We start from the raw sequence: 13,578 nt of genomic DNA on the forward strand, positions 1-13,578 counted from the left end.
TTTTGTTTCCCAGCTGTTTGAATGCAGCTCCTGACATGTTGAATCCGGTTTAGGATTCATTTCTAACAATAAAGTGCACTGAATGCTCAATGAAAATAAATTAGATAAAATGAACGAACTGTAAAGCTGATTATTTTAATAATGACTCGAGAGAAAACAAACTCTGTTTTAATGTTGTTGCACAGATGCTGTGTGGATGACAGGGGGCGCTAGACCTCCATATCACACTTTTAAAGAGGATGATATTTGTATAATTGTATCGGTCAGTCATCTGTTTCGTATTTCAGTGATACGGTGTGTTGTCATCTGAGGACTTTCTGATGTCCTCATTGGACCAAACCTGCCCCTTGATACTCTGCCAGCTCCTCTTCTTCACCTCATAATAAAAGCTCTGTGTGTGTGTGTGTGTGTGTGTGTGTGTGTGTGTGTGTGTGTGTACAGTGGGGAGTGAAGATAACACACACACACACACACACACACACACACACACACACACTCCCCCTTTGATCCCGTGCTGATGACAGGCAGCAGGACTCAGGTGTGTGTGCTCCTCTCAGGTGGATGCTGACAGAAACCCGCTGCTGGATGTGGAGCTCCAAAATAAAGCCTTTAATAGTGAGTTTGGTAAAGGACAAGGTCAGAGTTATTCTTATGTTGGTGTCAATAAATCCCATGAAACAATTTCTACTGTCCATACTCTGCCCATAAATCTCTTCTACAAATATGCAGTGTCATTTTTAATTTGAAAGACTCCGTCAATAAATGTTTCATGAAAACTTTCAGCTGCAGATTTGGTGCTTTGAATAATTTGTCCAGAGGGAGTAGAGTGGATGTGTTCATGGTAATAAAGGGACATATTGCAAACTTTATTACTTGTTAATTTTGACCTTTCCATTGTTGAAATAAAGAAAAAATATAAAATAACATCACATGAATCCTATAAAATGGCCAAAACCTTTAATGATGAAAACATTCTAGTTCAGTTGATGAGTTTTGTGCATCTGAAGTACGTCTCCAGGTATTAATGTGCACTAAATATCTTGTATTTTTAAGTTTAGATTTAAACTGAAGCACAGACTTATCATGCAACTACGATTTATGACTGAATGTCCTGTCAGGGTTATTTTATTGGATTGAGGTGCATTAATGTGGAAGCAGAATGATCTAAATTGTCAAGGTTTAGCTTGAATTAAGTTTACTGTGTGAAACAGGAAAAAATGTTGTCTGACCAGCAGGAATAACAGTTAAACTTCAGCCCAGAAAGAGAAACACCATCAAAAAGAAAGATACAAATGAGTTGGATGAAGTTATGATCACTGCTGGGTTCATTTATGGACTCCGGGGGTCAATATGAACAAATCAACATCAACAACAGGTGTGGAGAACATGACAAAGAGAACAACCTGAAGTGGCCTGTCATCAACAACAGGTGTGGAGAACATGACAAAGAGAACAACCTGAAGTGGCCTGTCATCAACAACAGGTGTGGAGAACATGACAAAGAGAACAACCTGAAGTGGCCTGTCATCAACAACAGGTGTGGAGAACATGACAAAGAGAACAACCTGAAGTGGCCTGTCATCAACAACAGGTGTGGAGAACATGACAAAGAGAACAACCTGAAGTGGCCTGCCATCAACAACAGGTGTGGAGAACATGACAAAGAGAACAACCTGAAGTGGCCTGTCATCAACAACAGGTGTGGAGAACATGACAAAGAGAACAACCTGAAGTGGCCTGCCATCAACAACAGGTGTAGAGAACATGACAAAGAGAACAACCTGAAGTGGCCTGTCATCAACAACAGGTGTAGAGAACATGACAAAGAGAACAACCTGAAGTGGCCTGTCATCAACAACAGGTGTGGAGAACATGACAAAGAGAACAACCTGAAGTGGCCTGTCATCAACAACAGGTGTGGAGAACATGACAAAGAGAACAACCTGAAGTGGCCTGCCATCAACAACAGGTGTAGAGAACATGACAAAGAGAACAACCTGAAGTGGCCTGCCATCAACAACAGGTGTAGAGAACATGACAAAGAGAACAACCTGAAGTGGCCTGCCATCAACAACAGGTGTGGAGAACATGACAAAGAGAACAACCTGAAGTGGCCTGCCATCAACAACAGGTGTAGAGAACATGACAAAGAGAACAACCTGAAGTGGCCTGTCATCAACAACAGGTGTGGAGAACATGACAAAGAGAACAACCTGAAGTGGCCTGCCATCAACAACAGGTGTAGAGAACATGACAAAGAGAACAACCTGAAGTGGCCTGCCATCAACAACAGGTGTGGAGAACATGACAAAGAGAACAACCTGAAGTGGCCTGCCATCAACAACAGGTGTAGAGAACATGACAAAGAGAACAACCTGAAGTGGCCTGCCATCAACAACAGGTGTAGAGAACATGACAAAGAGAACAACCTGAAGTGGCCTGTCATCAACAACAGGTGTGGAGAACATGACAAAGAGAACAACCTGAAGTGGCCTGTCATCAACAACAGGTGTGGAGAACATGACAAAGAGAACAACCTGAAGTGGCCTGTCATCAACAACAGGTGTGGAGAACATGACAAAGAGAACAACCTGAAGTGGCCTGTCATCAACAACAGGTGTAGAGAACATGACAAAGAGAACAACCTGAAGTGGCCTGCCATCAACAACAGGTGTAGAGAACATGACAAAGAGAACAACCTGAAGTGGCCTGCCATCAACAACAGGTGTAGAGAACATGACAAAGAGAACAACCTGAAGTGGCCTGTCATCAACAACAGGTGTGGAGAACATGACAAAGAGAACAACCTGAAGTGGCCTGCCATCAACAACAGGTGTAGAGAACATGACAAAGAGAACAACCTGAAGTGGCCTGTCATCAACAACAGGTGTGGAGAACATGACAAAGAGAACAACCTGAAGTGGCCTGTCATCAACAACAGGTGTAGAGAACATGACAAAGAGAACAACCTGAAGTGGCCTGCCATCAACAACAGGTGTGGAGAACATGACAAAGAGAACAACCTGAAGTGGCCTGTCATCAACAACAGGTGTGGAGAACATGACAAAGAGAACAACCTGAAGTGGCCTGTCATCAACAACAGGTGTGGAGAACATGACAAAGAGAACAACCTGAAGTGGCCTGTCATCAACAACAGGTGTGGAGAACATGACAAAGAGAACAACCTGAAGTGGCCTGTCATCAACAACAGGTGTAGAGAACATGACAAAGAGAACAACCTGAAGTGGCCTGTCATCAACAACAGGTGTAGAGAACATGACAAAGAGAACAACCTGAAGTGGCCTGTCATCAACAACAGGTGTAGAGAACATGACAAAGAGAACAACCTGAAGTGGCCTGTCATCAACAACAGGTGTGGAGAACATGACAAAGAGAACAACCTGAAGTGGCCTGCCATCAACAACAGGTGTAGAGAACATGACAAAGAGAACAACCTGAAGTGGCCTGTCATCAACAACAGGTGTGGAGAACATGACAAAGAGAACAACCTGAAGTGGCCTGTCATCAACAACAGGTGTGGAGAACATGACAAAGAGAACAACCTGAAGTGGCCTGTCATCAACAACAGGTGTGGAGAACATGACAAAGAGAACAACCTGAAGTGGCCTGTCATCAACAACAGGTGTAGAGAACATGACAAAGAGAACAACCTGAAGTGGCCTGTCATCAACAACAGGTGTAGAGAACATGACAAAGAGAACAACCTGAAGTGGCCTGTCATCAACAACAGGTGTGGAGAACATGACAAAGAGAACAACCTGAAGTGGCCTGTCATCAACAACAGGTGTGGAGAACATGACAAAGAGAACAACCTGAAGTGGCCTGTCATCAACAACAGGTGTGGAGAACATGACAAAGAGAACAACCTGAAGTGGCCTGTCATCAACAACAGGTGTGGAGAACATGACAAAGAGAACAACCTGAAGTGGCCTGTCATCAACAACAGGTGTGGAGAACATGACAACATGCTGCAGGGGCGCGTGAGTGAGCATGAGGAATAATGCAGCTCCTCTTGCAGCTGGACATCACCAGAAACACACTGCTCCTCCACATCACCGACACAGAGCTGCACCAAGCGGCTCGAGACACCCAGGGTACACCGGAAATTACATATGCAAGCCTTCACAATTAAAGCATGTTTTCAATTACTGCAGAGGTTTCAATAAAATGAGGATAGGGATTTATCTCCCAGCTGATGAGCTGCAGTTACCTGAAAAACTCCATCTGCTTTACATAGATTGTCGATAATTAAAAACGATATCCTACATTGTGTTTTATCAACAGAAATAAAAGTTATAGGCAAGTTAGGAGTAGCGTGTCTGTTTGTTTTACTTTGAAAGGGTTGAGCGGAAGCTGTATATGTGTGTCTACCTTGACCGTGGACCCAAGTTGTGTGTGCGTGTGTGTGTGTGTGTGTGTGTGTGAGAGAGAGAGAGAGAGAGAGAGAGAGAGCGAGGCAGACGCGTTGCGCGCTGCTGGAGCCCGGATCACTTTACCGGAGACACTTCGCGGGGCTCCCGGTGCAGCGTGTTCCTCTCCGCGCTCGTTCTCTCGGGACGTGTGTGGGTTCGGTTCGGTTCGGTTCGGTTCGGGGTGTGGACTCAGCGGAGCTCGGTTTGAAGTCGGAGCGGATAATAACTGATGTTGCATGTCCATATGAGCGCATAGGGAGCGCAGGACGTCTCCGCCTCACGAGGTAAGGTGTTTATTTCTCCGGGACAAACACGCACGTGTGGCTGAACGCCGCCGTTCACCTGCGGTTCGGTCCGGACGGCCTCGGTCACACCGTCAGGTCTACACGCTGCTGCTGAGGCGTGAGATGCCTCAGTCTCAGCCAGTAGAAACTTCAACAACTTGCTGTGATCTCTGGATGAGCGTCTCGGCGCTGTTTACCTGCACAGGAGAAAATATACATGAATTAAAAATGAGAGTCTGTAATACACGAAGGCCAATAAAACAGCTGTGGTTGTGGACCGAAAGGGTTCCGGGTGATTCTCCCTTTCTGTGCCTGTAAGAGCTCTATATTCCGTAATATCAATATGACTTTGATCCGATGACTTTGACTTCAGCAGCACTGACCATTAATTATTCTAATAATTATTTATTAAACCAGCCAATAATCAATAATCTAACAAAAAAAAAAAAACCACTGGAAGTCTATTCTCCAAACTGATGGTGCTTCTTTGTCTGTAAAAACACTCCTCACCCCAAAGACAAGTCATTTATAGTCACATGAAATAGAAAAAAGAAGACTGTGCCGATCTAATATGCTGTTTTTTTTCATTAATTTATGACTTGGCCTGAATAATAAATCAACTATCAAGTTTCTCTGTTTTTGAATATTTATATGTTTTTGTATATTAATGTTAGTCTGACATTTTGTCTTGCAAAAAAAAAACCCTCTCAAAAACGAATCCACTATTTTCCTTCTCATGAATGAGTTCATGATTTCTTGGTGAGACAGGATCACCCAGCAGGCAGACTGCTGCTCCACAGTCCAGACTCCACCAGCCCTCATTCACTCCCACTGAATTAACAGCACATTAGTTGGGTGATACTGTACAACACTGAAGATACGAGGCTGATGCCATAACTGTGAAGTAGAAGCAGAAACTGAATCATTATGAAACTATCTTTCAGACTTTAATCCTGGTTTTAAAGAAATTATTTAGTTCTGCATTTCCATAGAGATGACTGACGTGGAGGGACAGATTTCATAGAGAACGGTCAAAACCACAGACTGTTCATGAAATAAAATAAAATCAAATAAAACTGGATATAAAAACGTCGTAGGTTCAGGTCTGAAAAATGGTTCTGATCCAGAAGTGTCTTCAGCTGCAATACCAGCGAGTGCCACTAGAGGTCGGCTCCAAAAAGCCTCCGGCTCCATAGACTCCCATTCAACTTCTCTCATCAAATCCAAAGTGAATAAAATGTGTCCATCAGTTATCTCGGTGATGTGAACCAACGATGACATCACTGATGGTTGATGACATCACTGATGATTGATGACATCACTGATGGTTCTGATTGGTCCAAACCATTGGGGTAGATGTCCTGACTTTTAATCCCTAAGTATAGATGAAGCTCCAAAAATACTGGACCTACATTACCCATAATGCATCTCTAATGGGAGCTTCTTTTATTGGACCCATGCAGGTGTTTCCAGAGAAGAGTACAGCCCGTTTAAGGACTTTTATAGTGTGATTACATACATTTTAAATACATTTTTCTAACTCAAGTTATCACAAACAAATTACTAAACACCAAACACAGAGTGAGCGCTTCATGATGTGGAGATTTAGGGGCCACAGCTCAGTTTGGCCCTTTCAGTCTTTCAGTGAGTCTAACTGCACATGATGTCATATTTTTGTTCTGGTGTTGTGTCACTTTAATATCAGCGTCGAGCCGTGTGCTGCTGCTGAACTATTTTAATCTGGACTGCCCACTTCCTGCACAGGTTGGGGCTCACCCTGCTGCACAGACACCCCGACCGACTCGGGGGGGCGGAAACCCAGACCAAGATGGAGTCCTTCATCCTCTGGAGGGCCGTCCTCATCCTCCTCCTGCCGGCCTCTGTCCAGGTAGGCCAATTAAAACGGATGAACGGATGAAATGAAATGAAAAGCTGCTTTTTACTCTATAAACTGATGAACAAATCAGATGCAGCCCCTCAGTGTCCGTCAAACATTTCAATTATAGATACTTTGTTAATTCTTAAAGGAAATTAAGGAAGTCTTCTGCGGGTGGCGCCGGCCTCTCGGTGGCAGCAGACTGTCTGCGGGTGAATAAAACGAACGTGGGTCCAATTAGAGGTTCCTCATCAGGGTTCACACTCTGAACACGTCCCTCTGTGGCTGCTGCTTCATGTGATCTGACCTGCCAGGGGGGCCGAGAGCCCGCTGGACCCTCCCTACGTGTGTGTGTGTGTGAGAGTGTGAGTGTGAGAGTGTGTGAGTGTGAGAGTGTGAGTGTGTGAGTGTGTGAGTGAGTGTGTGTGTGTGTGTGTGAGTGTAAGAGTGTGTGTGTGTGTGTGTGTGTGTGTGTGTGTGGTGTGTGTGTGTGTGTGTGAGTGTGAGAGTGTGTGAGTGAGTGTGTGAGTGTGTGAGTGAGTGTATGTGTGTGTGTGTGAGTGTAAGAGTGTGTGTGTGTGTGTGTGTGTGTGTGTGTGTGTGGTGTGTGTGTGTGTGTGTGTGTGAGTGTGAGAGTGTGTGTGTGAGTGTGTGAGTGAGTGTGTGTGTGTGTGTGTGAGTGTAAGAGTGTGTGTGTGTGTGTGTGTGTGTGTGTGTGGTGTGTGTGTGTGTGTGTGTGAGTGTGAGAGTGTGTGAGTGAGTGTGTGAGTGTGTGAGTGAGTGTGTGTGTGTGTGTGTGAGTGTAAGAGTGTGTGTGTGTGTGTGTGTGTGTGTGTGTGTGGTGTGTGTGTGTGTGTGTGTGTGAGTGTGAGAGTGTGTGAGTGAGTGTGTGAGTGTGTGAGTGAGTGTGTGTGTGTGTGTGTGAGTGTAAGAGTGTGTGTGTGTGTGTGTGTGTGTGTGTGTGGTGTGTGTGTGTGTGTGTGAGTGAGTGTGTGTGTGTGAGTGTGAGAGTGTGAGTGAGTGAGTGTGTGAGTGTGTGTGTGTGTGTGTGTGTGGTGTGTGTGTGTGTGTGTGTGTGTGTGTGTGAGTGTGTGTGTGTGTGTGTGTGTGTGTGTGTGTGGTGTGTGTGTGTGTGTGTGTGTGTGTGTGTGTGTGTGTGTGAGTGTGTGTGTGTGTGTGTGTGTGGTGTGTGTGTGTGTGTGTGTGTGTGTGTGTGTGTGTGTGTGTGTGTGTGTGTGTGTGTGTGTGTGTGTGTGTGTGAGTGTGTGTGTGTGTGTGTGTGTGGTGTGTGTGTGTGTGTGTGTGTGTGTGTGGTGTGTGTGTGAGTGTGTGTGTGTGTGTGTGTGTGGTGTGTGTGTGTGTGTGTGTGTGTGTGTGTGTGTGTGTGAGAGCTGGGGTGAATGTCACCTCCTTATATGAAGCAATACTGAGCGCAGGATTTTCTCTGGCAAATATAGCAGCTACTTAATCCCTGACAACAGGCTGCTGTGGACCCGGTGTTCTCCACCATCAGATCTTTATTTGGAACACATCTGAGCACTACTGAGAGAAAAACAACACGTTGAAATGTTTTTAGTCTGGGTTTTATTCTGTTACTCGGCTCCCTGTTGGGCCTGAACCCTTCATGGAGGAAGGAGTAATTATTCCATCTATTTTCAGGAGGCTGGGACTTTAATCGTTGCCGTGGTTACTATTGATCGCTTGCTATTCTGGTCAACCGGGAACTTAAGTTTGAAGGTGTGGGACATTGTGTTTACTGGTCATAATATGTACACAATCCATGTGGAGTTTGTGTTTTTATAGTTTTAAACATCACAGTTTAATGTCAGTTAATCTGAAAGAATTAATGGGATAAAACCATAAATGTAGATGAGCATGTAAAACACTGAATATTGACAAAATACCACCTGCAGCATATATTAACCTTCACAAGTCCCACGAGTGTGAAATGAAAACACTTGTAAAATCTGAGATGAATTCAATATTAATGCTCAAAACAGGAATTAGCAGAATTACGAGGGTTTTGTATTCTTGTCTTATTATTGTTATTCTATTTTTGACATTTATCATCCCGTAAATGCCTTCAAATCTTTTGAAGGAGCCTCTACTGCAGGGGTGTCAAACATACGGCCCGCGGGCTGGATCCGGCCCGCCAGGGGGTCCAGCTCGGCCCGCCGGATGACTTTGCTAAGTGTGAAAATTACAGAAAGACATAAACTGCATTTCTATGAGAATATGGAGGTTTATGAGTACAAACGTTTTGCAGATAAACAGTCAGCTGATGTCTGAGTTTTTGGTCTTTATGTTTCTAGTTTATTGTAGAAAGACCTTAAAATAGGGTTTATCATCCAAAAACCTTCACCAGTGATTTAAACAGAGAAATATTGTTGTTATTATGCTATGATTTTACTGGTCAGGCCCACTTGAGATCAAAGTGGGCCGTATGTGGCCCCTTAACTAAAATGAGTTTGACACCCCTGCTCTACTGTATGTGTCCACTGGTGTAGACTGATTCTAGTTTGCTGCTGCGATGTGCCACATAAAGATGGCATGCTGCTTGTGTTCCCCTGACGGGTGCCAACTTATCCCGAATCCCTCCGTGCCGGCAGCTCTAACGACTACTGAACTCTGCTGGTCGATGATTCAGTGTGGCTAGCAGTAGCAATGTCAGCCCTGTATGACTAGCGTAGGAAGTCTGGGGATGTCACCAAGATGATGCCAACTTTATGAAGAGGTGATGCCACTTGTTTTCCTACCGGAAGTACCGTAGATGCTGCCGGTACCACAGATTCTGGACGATGACAACAACATCTGAAATGACATCATCAAGTGAAGGAGCACCAACGTATGGAGAAATATTTTTTTTCTAAATCTCTACATTTCACAATCTCTTCATTCATACCGGATTTTTCTTTATTTGCAAAAAAAAACATGCATCATAAAAAAATGTACAAGTGAATAAGTAAATGAACACGTGCAGAAACAGGAGGAGAGGAGTTTAACACAGTGACATCTGTCTTTTTGACATTTATGACCTATTTCGCATTTGTAAATGTCAGATTTGTAATTCGCGACCTGAGCCGTCAGGACCCGCTTGGTTGGAGTCCGATTATGTGATTGTTATTATTGGGCTCTGAGCTGCTGTGGATCAATGACGTGTGCGGGGAGGTGGTGGCTCTTTCACAGCTGTGGGTTTGATGTGTCTGAAATTACATGAAAGATAAAAAAAATGAAATGCAGAGGAGGCTTTGGTGTTTTAACCTGCGTGCATGAACACGTGTACTTTTATCGGACCACCTGTGGTTGGATCACCTGGGACGGATCACATTGTAGTTCAGTACCAGGTGTGTCTCAGTCTGTATCTGGGCTGCGATGTGTTGTGGGACACCGTGGTGTCACAACATCCGGCCCCTTTGAATATCTCAACTGAAAGAAACATCTTCAAAAGCCAGATTAAACAAACGAACACGCAGATGTTTTTGGTTCTTTATGCACCATTTCTTTGGGCCGTACGTGGAACTGCAGACTTCTGAACATTGGATGTGGCTCAACTCAGCCTCCGTCCAGCTCCGTCCTGCTCACCTGGCTTTGAGCATCTAAAGGTGTCACATGGTCGGCTCTGCATTTCCTCAGCGTGAACTTTAACTTTGCACACCACTGCAGGCAGATGCTGACGCAGCATTAATGATGGTCATGGAGTATTGTGTTTGCCCTGGACCAAGTAACATGGTCACAAGGTGAGGAGGCAGGACTCTGGACCGTTCTTCTTCCACATGCAAAAAAACTCACTGAAAACTCTGCAAGTTAAATCAACATTTTTGTGAAAATCTGCCACAAAATCAAACATTTTTATGTCATTTGTTCTTTTTCTGTCACTATAAGTACAACATAATATATGTTATTACAGGCCTGTAATAACATACTGCACAGATATGAAATATGGACTTTTATGTTTATTTTCCATTTCATGGAATCTTTAAAAGGAGTGAAGTGACTTCCCTGAAGGACTCCGACGGGTAATGAGTCGGCGTCTGGGGAACATTATCTGGCAGCCTGTCCAGGGAATTGGATTCTTTTTTGGATTATTCCCAGATTTCCTGGAAGTTTAGTCCAAGATGAGGTTCTATCTTGTGGACGGACAGCGGTGGTGAAGATCTGCGAGGGTTTTAATTGTCTCATCAGCCTTCACACTTTGTTTCGGGGATTCTTCATGAGGACAATTTGGATCCATTTAAATTCACGCACTTTGGGAATATTAAGATTTTTGGGGGTTTTGGGGAAAATTCGGTGTGTAATAATTCTGTGATGAGGTTGGTGTGTGTGTCACCTTCCTGGCCTTTCACCTAATTTTATTTTCTTTGATATAGGGCGTATTTGCAACCTATTTGTGTCAGCTTTTGTTAATATATAGTTTTTGTTCAGATCACGGTGATGCCAACGGGAGGTTCTTTTGTTTGTTTCTTGAGTTTTCCGGTTGTTTAGGAGGTCAGCCGGCGGTGTCTGTTTACGGCGTATCAGGTCTGCCTCCAACACGTTTTGATCTACGATATTAAAAGTTGAATTTATCAGCCTGACTCTGGTACACTGAGAAGTGGAGGAATGTTTTGGGTGCAGCGGTGATTGGGTGGGTGGGATGGGGGGTGTTGGTGGTGGAGGGTTAGCGTGTCCGCTTGGCTAGCTGCGTGGATTATCACAGGCAGATGTGGGATCACAATCACGCCCGATTGCCTTTTATTGTGTTTTCCTAGATGTGCTGCAAGATTTAGAGCCGTGACCTCGGCTGATCTCGAACCTCCTCTGTTCCAGGATTTGACCTAACGTAGCCCCTTTTTGGCACTTTGATTTTACTACGCTAACTAAAAATACAATGAGGGGGGATGACATGACAAAGCTTGTTAATGACGGCATTGCATGACCCAGGAGGAAGCAGAGGAATGAGGGACAACAGGAGTGTTCGAGGAGAAAGTAGAAGCAAGAAGAAGAGTGACACCTCCTCCAGGTACCGGCCCGTCATCCTTCAGCCTCCTTGCAGCAGCAGCTGTTCAAATATAGCACCAGCTCTGGCTTTTTCCACCTCGCCCACCCTGCAGCCCCCCCCACCGACACCAGCTTCCTCTTCCCTTGCACTCACAAACAACAACCGGACGAAATCACCAAGCCTTTTCTTTCAGCCTACTCTGAAAACAGCATTGTCTGTGATGCCAATGAGCTATGAGGTATGGCTTTGAGGAATGCAGTTTGCAATTGCCATTGTGTGTAGAAATGATGACTGAGGTAGAGCAACTGCACAGAGCAGCCGGGACGAGAAGGAAACGGGCACACAGAGAAAGATCAAAGATCCAAAACAGCTATTTTCTGGTGGCATTCTCCTTTAAGATGAAGTTACATGTTTATAACTCTTCAGGTTCACACCACAAAAATATATTCTGCTGTTAAATGGTTTAAAATGACGTGAAAACTAGAATCTGTTCGGCCACCAGTTCAGCTTCATAAGTACACTTGTCAGAGTGTCAAGTGGAATGAAAAGCGTGTTTATACCCACAATTAAATGTGTTTAAACCTCACTACATATGGCCTTTCACACATCTTGGAGGGAGTTACTACAACCCTGTTTCCCAAAAAGTTGTGATGCTGTGTAAAATGTAAATGAAAACAGAATCTGACAATTTGTAAATCATATAAACCCATATTTAATTGAAAATAGACCAAAAAAAACCATGTCAAATGTTGAAACTGAAAAATGTTATTGTTTGGTGGTAACACAAAAGATTGGAAAAAGTTGTGTAACGCTAAAAGAAACATCTGTTGAACATCTCAAAACAGATCAGTGACATGATTGGGTATAAAAGATGATTTCAGAGAGGCGGAGTCTCTCAGCAGTGAAGATGGGGAGAGGTTCACCACTCTGAAAGACTGTGTTGGAAAATAGTTCAACAATCTAAGAATAATGTTCCTCAACGTAAAACTACAAAGAATTAGTGGATTTCATCGTCTACGGTTCATAATATCATTAAAAGATTCAGAGAATCTGGAGAAATCTCTGAACACAAGGGACAAGGCTGGAAACCAATATTGGATGGTGGTGATCTTCGGGCCCTCAGGCAGCACTGCATTAAAAACACACTATTCTGGAGTGGAAATCACTGCATGGGCTCAGGAACACTTGTGAAAACCATCATCTGTGAACACAATTCATTGCTGCGTCCACAAATGCAGGTTAAAACTCTCCAAAGAAGAAACCAGATCCAGAAACATGATCCAGAAACACCGCCGCCTTCTCTGGACCGAGATCATTGAAGATGGACTGAGGTGAAGTGGACAACTGTCCTGAGGTCTGATGGATCACAATCTGAGATTCTGTTTGGAAATCATGGACGCTGCATCCTCCAGGTTAAAGAGGAGAGGGACCATCCAGCTTGTTATCAGCACTCAGTTCTAAAGCCAGCATCTGTGATGGTACAGGGATGCATTAGTGCACATGGCATGGGTAGCTTGAACATCTGGAAGGAAGCATTAATGCTGAATGATATATTCAGGTTTTGGAGCAACATATGCTGCCATCCAGACAACGTCTCTTTCAGGGAAGGTCTTGTTTATTTCAGCAGAACAACGTCCAACCACATTCTGCACGTATTCCAACAGCATGGTTCTCTAGTAGAAGAGTCCGCTGATAAACTGGCCTCCTGCAGTCCAGACCTGTCAATCATTGAAAACATCTGGAGCATCAGGACATGAACAAAGGAGACCCTGAACTGTTGAGTAGCTGGAATCCTCTATCAGGCAAAAAAATGGGACCACATTTCACTTTCAAAACTCCAGAAACTGGTCTCCTCAGTTCCCCAACGTTTACAGAGTGTTGTTAAAAGAAGAGTTGATGCAGCTCAGTGGTGAACATCATCCTGGAACAATTTTTTTTGAAACAAATTTGTGGCATCAAATTTACAATGAGCAAACATAATTCATAAAATAATAATATTTCTCAGTT

General features: G+C 44.0%; 1 protein-coding gene across 3 annotated transcripts in view; it reads left to right on the top strand.

The window, feature by feature from the left end:
* The first annotated feature begins 4,507 nt into the window (after positions 1-4,507).
* Positions 4,508-13,578, top strand: part of adamtsl3 (ADAMTS-like 3) — a 190,935-nt gene continuing 181,864 nt past the window's right edge. For all 3 annotated transcript variants that reach the window (XM_069172923.1, XM_069172924.1, XM_069172925.1), the window contains exons 1-2: positions 4,508-4,717; positions 6,482-6,605. In XM_069172923.1, coding sequence (XP_069029024.1) covers positions 6,546-6,605 — 60 coding nt within the window. In that variant the 5' untranslated portion in view covers positions 4,508-4,717; positions 6,482-6,545. The remainder of the gene's footprint in view (positions 4,718-6,481; positions 6,606-13,578) is intronic.

This window comes from Embiotoca jacksoni, unplaced genomic scaffold (assembly GCF_022577435.1).
Source record: "Embiotoca jacksoni isolate LCO1_2020_lvr unplaced genomic scaffold, fEmbJac1.0.p SCAF_56, whole genome shotgun sequence".
In the NCBI taxonomy this organism is placed as follows: Eukaryota; Metazoa; Chordata; class Actinopteri; family Embiotocidae; genus Embiotoca; species Embiotoca jacksoni.